General features: G+C 42.7%; 1 protein-coding gene across 6 annotated transcripts in view; it reads left to right on the forward strand.

Moving 5' to 3' along the window:
* MAK (male germ cell associated kinase) overlaps positions 1-13,051 on the forward strand; it is a 55,505-nt gene that overhangs the window by 20,642 nt on the left and 21,812 nt on the right. For all 6 annotated transcript variants that reach the window (XM_043590830.1, XM_043590829.1, XM_043590831.1 and 3 more), the window contains exons 6-9: positions 2,358-2,490; positions 5,966-6,137; positions 7,114-7,281; positions 11,176-11,481. In XM_043590830.1, coding sequence (XP_043446765.1) covers positions 2,358-2,490; positions 5,966-6,137; positions 7,114-7,281; positions 11,176-11,481 — 779 coding nt within the window. The remainder of the gene's footprint in view (positions 1-2,357; positions 2,491-5,965; positions 6,138-7,113; positions 7,282-11,175; positions 11,482-13,051) is intronic.

Below are 13,051 nucleotides of genomic sequence, written 5' to 3' on the forward strand. Positions count from 1 at the left end.
GTCTTATTTTTATGAATGTCTCATTTATGTGATCTTCATTTATAGTCTTTTATATACCTATCAAACCAAAATAATTAGTCCAAAAAGTTAACATAATTAGTATGAAAGTTTTTAGCGAACATTTGTGTAGAATCACTAGATGTTCCAATATTAAATTGGAAGGGTTTGTGCTAGACCACCGCTGTGTTCTGAACGGAGGCGTTTGGAAATCACCAGCATCAGTCTCCTTTCACGTTTCATCCCATAGTTTATATGAGAAGATATGAAAGGAGAAACTTTCCCCTTTAACTGTTACACGAGATAATTTAATATCTAAAAATGCTATTTAAGGGCACCTGGGTGGCTCAGTCGCTGAGTCAGCTGACTCTTGATTTCGGTGCGGGTCATGGATTCACGGTTCGTGGGATCAAGCCTCGCATCAGGGTCTGTGCTGATAGAGCAGAGCCTGCTTGGGATTTCCTCTCTCCCTGTCTCTCTTCCCCTCTCCCACTCACGTGAGCACACATTCTCTCTCTGTCTCTCAAAATAAATAAGCATTTAAATAAATAGATAAAAATGCTATTTATGTATTCCACATAAGCATTGTCAGAACATTCCTGAATCCCACTTTTTGGTCCTTTAAACGTCTAAAACCTACGGTAACATACTACAACCCACTGGTAAAAGCCAGTCATTTATTAATTACATGGAAATAGAGGACATATGCTATTTTAACTGTTCATAATGGATTTTCCATCTTCAGCCCATTTTGTAATACTGACCAGCATGGAAACTCGTGATATTTGCCTGAGTTAATTTATGCCAGTAGAAACCAATGTGCGGAAAAATCAAAAGCATTATGAGTTATTTGATTTTTGGAAAGACTTTTGTGATTTACTGATATTTTTTAGGTTAGGAATAAAATTGGTTTAGATTCCTTGGGTCTATAGGAGGAACTCCCAGCCACGTCAGAGCATAAGAGATTGCAGGAAGAAGTTGGCCTGGGGGTTGACAAATTAAAAGTAAAGAACACGAATGATGTGCAGTTGGCTCCACAACTGATGACAGTGACTGGGGACGCCAGACTCCAAGAACAATAGATATTTTTACAGAAGCTACATTATTCTTGCTACAGCGGACAAGCATCTCAGATGTACTACTTTGAGCAAACATTTTTAACACAGCGGCTGTCCCAACATAACACTAATATTTTAGTTAAAATAGGACCATGTTACCAATATCCTTATATTAGTGAGAATGGGGAAAACCTCTACTGTACAAATATGTAATTGGTTTGATTCTCTACGATTTTACGGATTATGTCAGTCGACTCACCACCACCTGTGTGCCTGTTCTTGTCTCCGCGGTAAAAAAAAAAAAAAAAAGTGCAGTGTATTTCCCTTGGAAGTTTGTGAAATGGATCTCGACAGCTATTTTGAGTAAGAAGTACCAGATGACACTGGGTACAGAACTGCTGTGATGTCACCAATGTCGAGCCCGCACTGGCTTAGAAGGAATTAGAAAAGCTTAGGCTTAAAACTCGGCTTAAAAAGTTCAGGCTGAAGCTACGTGAAACCCGCTCCCACAGTGATCACCTACAGCGGATCCTACAAGGGACCAGGCCCCCTCTTGACTCTCCCGCCTCCCAAGGTCATTGGAATACAGGCCACCCGTGTGTCACCGGCGTGCTTTAGATGGCCCTTAGAAATGTACGAAGAGGGTTTTCATGTCCTTCTTCCTGGGTTTTCTGCCTCGCGTTCACTGACCTGCCTTTCAGCTTCAGTCACCGTTTATTTTACATACTGAACTGGTAAATAACCATTATAATTATTGGGCTTTTCAATAAAGCAGCTACCAGGGGAGAACTGAGCTGGTAAATAACACAACTGCAAATGAAAGAATTGGCTAAAGTGGGTGCAGTTGCGTTTTCGTTTAATGGACTTTTCAAATAAGTGACGTCAGCCTGAATATGCAGCTTTCCTCGGGCTTTGATTAGGCTCCTTCTCTTCTGCCCTCCCCCTCCTCATCTGCGGCACAGCAGTGACCATAATACGTCCTTAAGGTGGTTGTGCAAATTAATGGAGATAATCATAATGTGGCCAGTGTCTAGCTCAGTGCTTGAACTTACCGGATTCACAAATAGAAATATGTGTTAAGTGGGAATTTTTAATGACCTTAGGTACAGTGGGAACTTTCTTGCCAATATATTTTGAACGCAGGGTGCCTGCCATCATCACCTTTTAGAGAATAGTTAGGGTTTATTTTTTTCCTAAGTTCACATTCCTAATTACAACAGAGAAGTTCACTTATATTTTGTTTAGGTTTCAAGTATGTTTAAACGTGATGATCAATTATTGTTTTCCCTCTCTGTTCCCAAGGTTTTTTTCATAGGGATATGAAACCAGAAAACTTGCTTTGTATGGGCCCAGAACTTGTGAAAATTGCTGATTTTGGACTTGCAAGGGAATTAAGATCACAGCCACCATATACTGATTATGTATCTACCCGATGGTGAGTAGTTTCATGCAATTCTGTAGAGGTTTATGTCTGTGTTGAAATTTTACCACAAAAGATCGTTACATCGCTTTCTGGAGGTTCCATATAGAGTATTTAAAACAAAATATAAAACTGACTTTTGCATTCTGTGGAGAAAGAAGGATTGGGTCATGACTATTCTGAAGGAAAAAGGATTTCATTAATTGCTTCATTCATTCGACAAACATTTGTTGAGCACGTACTATGTGCTAGATTCTATCTCAGGCACAGGGAACACGGAAGTGAACGTCACAGAAAAAAAATCTCTGTCTCATGCTGCTTACATGACATCCAATAAACAAATAAAAACATCATGGGGGGGGGGGCAGGGCGCCTGGGTGGCTCAGTTGGTTAACCATCCAAGTTCAGCTCAGGTCATGATCTCACGGTTCATGAGTTCGAGCCCCGCGTCGGGCTCTGTGCTGACAGCTCAGAGCCTGGAGCCCGCTTTGGATTCTATGTCTCCCTCTCTCTCTGCTCCTCCCCCGCTCACACTGCGTCTCTCTGTCTCAAAAATAAATAAACGTAAAAAAAGAAAAACCCAAAAACCAAGAAACGTCATGCATTACCAACAGAAAGACATGCACATCCTCATCAGAAGACATGTAATGGTCCCAAACTGCAAGCTACCCAAACGTCCATCAGGAGCAGTGGAATATATTCACCCAGTAGAATGCTTTACAGCAACGAGAATGAAAAGCCTACAGCCACACACAACAGTATGACTGAGTCTCACAGATATAATGTGGAGAGCAAGAGGCCAAACAGGAAAAAAGTACATATGGTAGGATTCCACTTATATAAAGTGAAACCTAATGTATGCTGTCAGCAGTCAGGGTAGCAGTTACGTGAATAGTGACAGTGAGTGCGGGAGAGGGACCTCCTGGGATGCTGACAACACTCAGTTTTTCTTGAACTTGGTGCTGCGTCAGTGGATGTGTTCTATTTGTGGAAATCCATCAAGCTGCCCTCTTACAATACATGCACTTTTCTGTGTGTGTGTGTGTGTGTGTGTGTGTGTGTGTGTTACATTCCAGGAAAAACAAGCATATTGGTAAATCAGGTGGTGATACATTATTATGGAGAAAAATAAAATATGGAGAGGGACAGGGAGTTGGGTGGGTAGGGGAAGGACAGGGCACGTTGCTATTGTAAAGAGAGGCTCTCGCTGAGAAGGAGAGGCCAGGGCAAGAAGGAGCTTTCACGCAGAGAAAATGCTGAGCACAAAGGCCTTGAGACGGGAGCGCCATGCGTGAATTCTGCCAAGAGCAGAATGAACAGGGACGACTGTAGGAGGAAATGAGGCGACAGAGGGTATGGAGTGGCCAGATCTCATGGGTCCTTACAGGTCATTGTAAGGACTGTGGTGGCTTGTTAATCCGGGCGGGCGAACTGGGGAGCCCCTGGAGGGTATTGAGAAGAGGTGTGATATGATCTGACATGCCTTCGAAGTACCACTCTCACTGCTGTTAAAAACAGGTTTCCGCGGGGCGCCTGGGTGGCGCAGTCGGTTAAGCATCCGACTTCAGCTAGGTCACGATCTCACGGTCCGTGAGTTCGAGCCCCGCGTCGGGCTCTGGGCTGATGGCTCAGAGCCTGGAGCCTGTTTCCGATTCTGTGTCTGCCTCTCTCTCTGCCCCTCCCCCATTCATGCTCTGTCTCTCTCTGTCCCAAAAATAAATAAACGTTGAAAAAAAAAATTAAAAAAAAAAAAAACAGGTTTCCGAGGAGCTAGGGAAGAAGCAGGGAGACCAGGCAGGAGGCTGTTACAGTAATTCTGGCAGGAAGTGACAGTGGCTTGGATCTGGTGGCCACGGAGGTGGTATTTTTAAAGCAGCGCAACCGTGACTTCCTGGTGAATCAGATGTGGGGTGTCAGATAAAGGAGTCAGAGACTTTCAGGTTGTTTTTTTCTTTTTTTCTTGAACAACTGGAAGATTGGAGTCAGCACTAATTGATATGGGGGAACCTCAGTTCTGTTTTAGGTTGAGTATCTGTTTTCATCTGGGTAAATTTAGGTTCCATAATGAAACGGAATGAAATTGAGACTTGTTTTCAACATCCAAACTTGGCAAAACATTCAAAACAATGAATTTTATCTCACAAAAAGCTCAAGGGATAGTAACAAGCATTGGCAAGGACGCGGAGAGACCGGATCCCTCACACATCACTGGTGTGAGCGTGAAATGGTGCAAGAGTCAGTGGTTCCTCAGGGGTTAAACATCCAGTTACTACGTGATCCAGCAACTCCACACACACATTTCTCCGGTATGTAGCCCAAGGAAATGGAAACACACATCCACGCAGAAACTTACACATGCATGTTCACAACGGCACTACTTATAATAGCCCCAAATTTGGAAACAACCCAAGTACCCGTCCACTGGTGAGTGGATAAATAAGGTATACTAGGGCCATATCATGGAATACGATTCGGCAGGAAGAAGAATGAAATACTGATACGTGCCACAGCATGGACGAACCTTGACAACATGCTAAGTGAAAGAGGCCAGTCACCAAGGACCAGAAAGCGTGTGGTTCCACTGGTAAAGCTAGAGCGCTGGGAATACAGGGTTTTGGGGGAGGTATGGGGTTTCTTTGGGGGGCAATGAAAATGGTCAAAGTTGATTGTGATGATGGATTACACACTCCACGAATATACTTAAAGCCCCTGAGTCATATGCTTTTAAATGGAGAGTTGTATGTTATTATTATGACATTATGTGAGTTATATCTCAATAAACCTGTCAAAGAAAGGTACTTGGGATAGAAGCAAAAAACAAAACAAAACAAAACAAAACAAAAACCACACACTGTGACACATTTGGGCTGAAAAATCTACACATTTCAATATGGAAAAAAAGAAGTGAGAAGGGAGAATATTTCCTACCAGGTAGCTTTGCTCTCGTAAATAGTGTATTTTTCTCCATGAAAATACATGTTAGTTAAGGGAATGGAATCAGTTGAAGGAATCAGCACTTTCAGACTGATAAGTAAAAAGAAGGAAAAAAAACCCACACTACTTAGGGACAATCTTTGCTAATCTTTTGTTTTCTATCCTTCATATAAATATAGCATGGACACAATGCTTGGTAAAATTATACAACTGTTCTCATTCAGAATGTATCTGCTTCCCTTCAGAGCCCTTCTCCCCGCCACCCCCAACGGTGTCTTACAGCATTTCCATATTTATTCATTTGAGTTCCTATCTTAGGCCACTCGGACACTTCATTTAAATTTGTCTCCAGCTCCACCAACTGTTTGTGGTTAGGGAAGATATGTTACGTCCAACGTAACCCCAACACATTGTATAAATGCCAGATGCACAGAAAGCACTTCATGACGATCCCTTGGTTGAAATGCGTGACCAAACAGAATAGAACCTTACTGCCACGCCGTCTTTGAACCCACAGTCAAATTGGCCTGTTTTCTTTTGTTTTCCATTTTCATAGGTATCGTGCTCCTGAAGTTTTATTAAGATCTTCAGTTTATAGCTCTCCCATTGATGTGTGGGCTGTAGGGAGTATAATGGCCGAACTGTATACATTAAGACCACTTTTCCCAGGGACAAGCGAGGTCGATGAAATCTTTAAGATTTGCCAAGTTTTAGGGACTCCCAAAAAAGTGAGTACTCTCGTTATAACAAAAAAGTTGTTATAACTTTTGGTTATTTATAACTTTTACCTTGGCTATCTGATATCTTTCATTTTCAAATAGGCTTATGTTTTAATGGTTATTTGTTCTTATAATGCTTTTTTTTTTTTAATTGGGTGGGATGAGAAGCCAGAGTCCCCACCAGACTAAAGAAGAAAAGATTCTTGCCTTTAAGAACTTAAGGGAATACTCTATATTTAGCATTGCTGACTGCATAGATATCCTTGCTTAGACTCTCCTACTTGCTCTGTGAATGTTCATTGGCATCGCCTCATTAATCCCAGGTGTCCTGGACCATTTTCGCTTAAGCTTTTCGTGTTTCTTTCTATGTACCTCTGCCCTGGACATGTGATGTCTTGAACCGACTACTTTTCAATTAACTATTGCATTCAGCTAGACCTTACTTTCTGATACGTACTTAATAAATATGTATCATTATCATTACATCCTAATTGTATTCACATGTGCCTTGTAGTTAACATCGGACAAGTAAACAGTTATTAGAGATTTACTGCAATTTGTCATTTCCCAGCTATGTGCAGTTTTTAACACTGGATGGGATGTATATAACATATAATAAGGGTCTTTGGGATGATCAGCCGCTTTGTATATCAGTTGTCCTTGTTTATTCAAAGTCACCTGGATATCATCCTCAAGGTCCAAACACCAGACAAGAGTTGGATATTCTGCAATTCATAGAAGTGCCTTCTCACTTTTTCCTAACAGTTCTATATTCCTTCTATACTCTCCGTAGCACTGAATTGTATACGTGGTCTGGTGTTTCATTCTTTCATCTATTTATGGTAGTCAACACCAACATTTTCATAAACCAGTGATTTTATATTATTTCTGTGTTTTAAAATTGATTACTAAAAACCATTTTTCTTTTCTTTTTCTTTTCTTTTTTTGCTCTCCCATCCCACCCACTTATATATTCCCTAAATAGAGTGACTGGCCAGAAGGGTACCAGCTTGCATCCTCTATGAATTTCCGCTTTCCCCAGTGTGTTCCTATAAACTTAAAAACTCTTATTCCCAACGCCAGTAATGAAGCTATTCAGCTAATGACTGAAATGTTAAATTGGGATCCAAAGAAGCGACCGACAGCAAGCCAGGTAAGATGAATCCCCCTGGTACAGTGTTTCTTCCCTTCCCTTCCCTTCCCTTCCCTTCCCTTCCCTTCCCTTCCCTTCCCCTCCCCTCCCCTCCCCTCCCCTTCCCTTCCCTTTTTGTTTTGAGGGTTTACAATACCAGGAATATTTTCATTTACAAAGACAAGTCTGTTCTCAACCAGGGTTTTACCAAGAGAAGTAAGCCCAAAACCCTAAGGCATCCAATATGTCATGAATTAATTTCTAGGCCTACAAGATGCCTGGGAGAATTGAGAAGACAGCCACACCAATGATGTTCTGTGTCTGGCGGTTCAAATGAGGTTGAGGCTGAAAGAGATCAATTTCTCTAATGATAAAAATTCAGGGGGCGCCTGGGTGGCTCAATCAGTTCAGCATCCGACTTCGGCTCAGGTCATGATCTCACTGTTTGTGAGTTTGAGCCCCGCGTCGGGCTCTGTGCTGACAGCTCAGAGCCTGGAGCCTGCTTAGGATTCTGTCTCTCTCTCTCTCTTCCCTTCCCCCACTCGTGGTCTGTCTGTCTCTCTCTCTCTCTCTCTCTCTCTCAAAAATAAATAAACATTAAAAAATATATTTAAAAAAAATTCAGGCATGTGACAGAGAATTAGGAAGAAACTCATCACTGGTAGTAGAGAGGCGTCTCTTCAGCTAGGAAACAGATTTTCTGTGCTCTCCTGTGGTTTAGAGGTGGGTCCTTGTTCACTCCACACAACAGTGTCATCCCTCCATAGGACTAGAATATTGTTCACTCTGCAGCCCCCACCAGAGGGCAGCAGGTGGTACCCTCGCTTGGCTCCTCTGTGACTAGCCCTTCTACATCCTACAGGTGTTCTCTGGAGTCGCAGTCTTGAAAATGCCATGGTTGTGTTTGCAAAGGGCTTAGATTTAAAAAATCTAAGCTTTAGCGTATACTTATTGTTATTTAAATATAAATTCAGTATTACAATTGCCAAAACAGGGGCACCTGGGTGGCTCAGTCGATTGAGCATCCACCTCTGGATTTGGGCTCAGGTCGTGATCCCAGGGTCGTGGGATCGAGCCCCGCTTTGGGCTCCACAATGAGCATGGAGCCTGCTTAAGATCCTCTATCTCTCCTTCTCTCTCTCTCTACCCCTCTCGCGGCTCGCACTCTCTCTCTCCAAAATAAGAAAAAAAAAAAACTGAATTACCAAAACATTATTCAGAAATAAGGTTGAGAAATGTTCTCGAAAGGTGAACTGGAAGAACAAATGGGAAAGAATAGTCAAGACAGGTTTGAATAAGTAATTGGAGGACAGTGGTGGGGCAGACAGCTTGCCCTATCAAATATTAAAACAATCTGTAAAGTGATAGTAATTACAACAGTGAAGGTACTAGCATACGAATGGGCAGACAGCTCCGAGTTGCAAAAGCTGTAAGTCAGCAGAGGGTACATATGGCATCACAAATTGGGGGGGGAGGGGTACCATCACTGGGACAATTAGTTAATTCTTTGGAAAAAAGTAAATTTAGGTTATTTCTCACCATACTTCTCAATTTTTCAAGTAAATCACAGAAGGTTTAAATAATAAGAAGGACAAACAAAACTATTAAGAACTAGAGAAATTATAGGTGAGTATCTGATCTCAGGCTAAGAAATAGAGGAGAATAGAAGTAATAGAAGAAGCCACAAAGGGAAAACTCAGATTTTTTTTTCCCATCATGATAAATGCACTCCTTAATCCCCTTCACTGATTTCCCCCTATTTCCTCCCTCCCCCCCCCCCGGGTGACCAACAGTTTGTTCTGTGTAGGGAAAGCTCAGATTTGATCACATAAAATTAAAATTTTCTCTTATAAAAATCTTAAGATTAGAAGGCAAATAGCCACAAACCTTTTTAACAAATGTGGCAGTGTATTTTCTAATGTTTCTAAATATTGGCTACTTTTGTAATAAAAATGCAATAAAACTCTTTAACTCTTACCTAAAAAAGAAGAATGGGCATGAGACATGTTAAAAAGTCACAGAAAGGGGTGCCTGGGTGACTCAGTCAGTTAAGCATCCTACCCTTGGTTTCAGCTCAGGTCATGATCTCATGGTTGATAGATCAAGCTCCACATCAGGCTCTATGCTGGCAGCGTGGAGCCTGCTTGGGATTCTCTCTCTCTCTCTCTCTCTCTCTCTCTCTCTCTCTCTAGCCCATTTCAAATTCAGGAGTATTGACGCACTAATTAATATGACTTAATGCAGAATTTGAGTGCCTTCTGTGTGTCACGCAATGCTGTATTTAAATTGTCTGTGTTTGTAGAGCTCCACTTAGCAACGTCAGTGTAATTAACACGGACACCAGCTGTGGTAGGGGACATCACAGAATTAAAAACTCTTTCTGCCTCCGCCGAAATCCACCTCCCTGCCCTTAACCTCTTTCTTGTCCACTATGTCATAGCCTTGCTTTTTAGTGGAAGCAGGGAGGCCTAGTTAGGGAGAGATGGAAGTTGTAGGATACAGGGGCCATGCACAGAGCTACTTCTGTCCCCCCCAAAACTGCCCTTGCAGGCCTGAGAAGCAGCCAACTGTGGGTCAGGGCTGTGCTCACACACAGGTGGGGACCAGCTTAGGGCAGGATGTGCAGGGTAATAGGGCTGGGCGACCTCAAGGACCCCCTCCCACCTTCCCTCCCCTCCCCCTGCCCCCCACACAGACACAAACAGCGGAACTGGGAGCCTTCCCCCTTAATCCAGGCACAGGCTTACTGGTAAGGGGCTCAGCCTCCACAGCTGAGCTGCACAGAAGACTTCGGACGTTCTCTAGGTCAATTTTCATCCACCTTGGTGCTCCCGACATTTGGATCAGATCACCTCTGTTGTAGGGCTGTCCTGTTATTATACTCGATTACAGGAGTGCCTCCCACCCCCGAATTGTGACAATAAATAAATGTCTCCAGAGGGGACAAATCGCCCCCAGTTGAGAACCTCTACTGTAGCTCATGTCCCCAGACAGTCCTGAGGGGTCCTCCACTCCACCCGCCGCCTCCATGCAGCAGCAGCGAGTGGCTGACTGAACTAGTTGAAACTCAGTGATCAGGGGCACCTGGGTGGCTCAGTCGGTTGGGCGTCCGACTTCGGCTCAGGTCACGATCTCACAGTCCGTGGGTTCGAGTCTCGCGTCCGGCTCTGTGCCAACAGCTCAGAGCCTGGTCCCTGCTTCAGATTCTGTGTCTCCCTCTCTCTCTCTGACCCTCCCCTGCTCACGCTCTGTCTCTCTCTGTCTCAGAAATAAATAAAAGCGTTTTTAAAAATTAAAAAAAAAACCCTCAGTGATCATTTTTTATTATTTATATTTTCTTTCCATAAATATCTGGTATAGTGCTATAATACACTCTAAAACATATTCACTTGTCATCTCCTTTCTTAGAATTTTTTTATTGCTAGTAGGTATGTAGTTATCCTTAGGCTAAGTGTAGGCCTGAATTTTATATAATGTGATAAAGTTAACCGTTGAAAATGAACTACATAGGTTTTCTTAACTCATTTCCTAATGCCTTTGGACCATGATCAGTATCTAGCATTTTAGTTTGAATGAATCGCGTCAAATTTGGCCAGTGTTTATAAGCTAGATTTTTTTTTTCATACAGAATCTTTAAATACAACGGTTGTGTTGCCTGGATGTTAAAATTACATGTGAGTTTGACATTCTTCCTACTATGTTGTACTTTGCTTTTTAAAAGAAATTTCTTTCCTAAATCGTTACTTCCCAGTCCTCTTTTTGAAGGTACCACGTAAGGGAAAACTGGATGCTTTCTGAGTCTTTGAAGCTTATCTAGTCTAGTTCTATATGCTGAGCTCGCCGCCGGTCAGTGGTTCATGTGCAATACATGTAGGTGAGACCGTTTTCCATTTCTTATTTCCCTGCTTTTTGTAGGCACTGAAACACCCGTATTTTCAAGTTGGTCAAGTATTAGGCCCTTCCTCACATCATCTGGAATCAAAACAATCTTTAAACAGTAAGCAGGTGCAACCACCAGAGCCGAAGCCATCTTTAGTTGATCTAGAACCTGAGCCTCTGCCGGACATCAACGAGCAGACTGTCAGACAGCCGCAGCCGAAGAACAGCCACCAGCCACTGCGGTCCATCCAGCCACCACAGAACACGAGTGTCCTGCAAGCGCCAAAGCAGCAGAAACAGCCACAGACGCTATTTCCGAGCATCGTCAAAAACATGCCGGCCGTAAGTAGCCCGTGAAGATCCTTTATATGCAGTAGTTTGGTGCGGTTAGGCTTTTGTTTTCTAGGCATTCCTAAAAATGCCTAGAAATGTTTGTTTCTTTTTGAGAGAGAGAGAGAGAGAGAGCGCGCACACAAGTGGGGAAGGCAAAGACAGAGAGAGAGAGAGAGGGAGACACAGGGTCCAAAGCAGGCTCCAGGCTCCGAGCTGTCAGCACAGAGCCTGACGCGGGGCTCGAACTCAGGAACAATGAGATCATGACCTGAGCTGAAGTTGGACGCTTACCTGACTGAGCCACCCAGGCGCCCCCTAAAAAAAGTTTTTTTTAAGATGTAAAATATGATTCTATGTTAAAGTCCTTGCTTCCTCTGGCCGGGGCTTAGCATGAGATAACTTAAAATTCTAATATGGTTTATGAAAAGAAAAACTACCAAAACTAATGTAATAAAGTTTTGATGTTACAGACTTTAACAGTTACTTACAGAAGAACTGAAAGCATTTAATAGAATATGGGACTCAAGAGAGCTGACCCTAAAATCTTAAGGATTTTAACAGTAATTTTATACTGGTTTTAAATACTATTGAACATGAACAGATTTTTTTTTTTTAAGTGTCAGGCATAGTATAAAAACTTCCTCTTCCGACTTTGGTTGTTTGGTCGGTTCAGGGAGCTTGTCATGTGCCATATTACTGGCTCCTCAAGATGTATACTCCCAAATGCATTGCGTTATGGGCATTGTAGGACTGAGATCTCAAAGAAAACTGCCTAGTTCCTTATTCATTCCTGCCACCCCTATAGAAGCAAGCCCTGCTCGCAAAGCCCTGACGTATTCTAACATACAATTAATTATGTGTATCTTATGTGTATTGTTTATTATCTGGCTCTTCCTACTGGAATGTAAGTTTCATGAGGTCAGGGATGTTGTCTGTTTTGTTCATCAGTACAGGCCCCAAACCCAGAATGGTGCCTGGCACACGGTAAATTCTCAAATATCTGTTGAACAAATGAGTGAATAATTGTCCACATTATTTCTGTTCAGCACCCCCAGGGTCCTGAGGAATCCACATCACCTTTGGGGCATTTCTGACTATTAGAAAGTTCTTCCTTATACTGAGCTAAACTCTGGTCTTCTTTAGCTTTTAATAAAAGTTCATCACTCTTTGAGAAAGGCAGCCATTCAGATATTTGAAAATAGCCCTTATACTGCCTGCCCTTTTCTCTAGGAGAAACATCCCCGGTTCCCCCATGTGCTCCGCACATGACATCATTCACCAATGACTGAGTAATCCTTGGTTCCTGGGTAGGAAGGAGCTGTTGAGTCCCCCTTACCATCCTGCTTCCCCGTTAGAATGAGGCTGCCAGAACCAGAGGTGAACAGCAGGCAGGGAGTATAAACCATGGTGAATCACCTCCAACATCCCCGAACCAGAGGTCCATCCACTCATGCCACCAAAGATTACATTTTTGTTTTTTTCTTGGAAGGCGCATCAAATGTTGACTCATACTGAGAGGAAAAGAAAATTTACTGAGTATCTACTAAGTGCCATGTACTATGCCCCGCCCTGGTATGCA

The sequence above is a fragment of the Prionailurus bengalensis genome, chromosome B2 (genome assembly GCF_016509475.1).
Source record: "Prionailurus bengalensis isolate Pbe53 chromosome B2, Fcat_Pben_1.1_paternal_pri, whole genome shotgun sequence".
Classification (NCBI taxonomy): domain Eukaryota; kingdom Metazoa; phylum Chordata; class Mammalia; order Carnivora; family Felidae; genus Prionailurus; species Prionailurus bengalensis.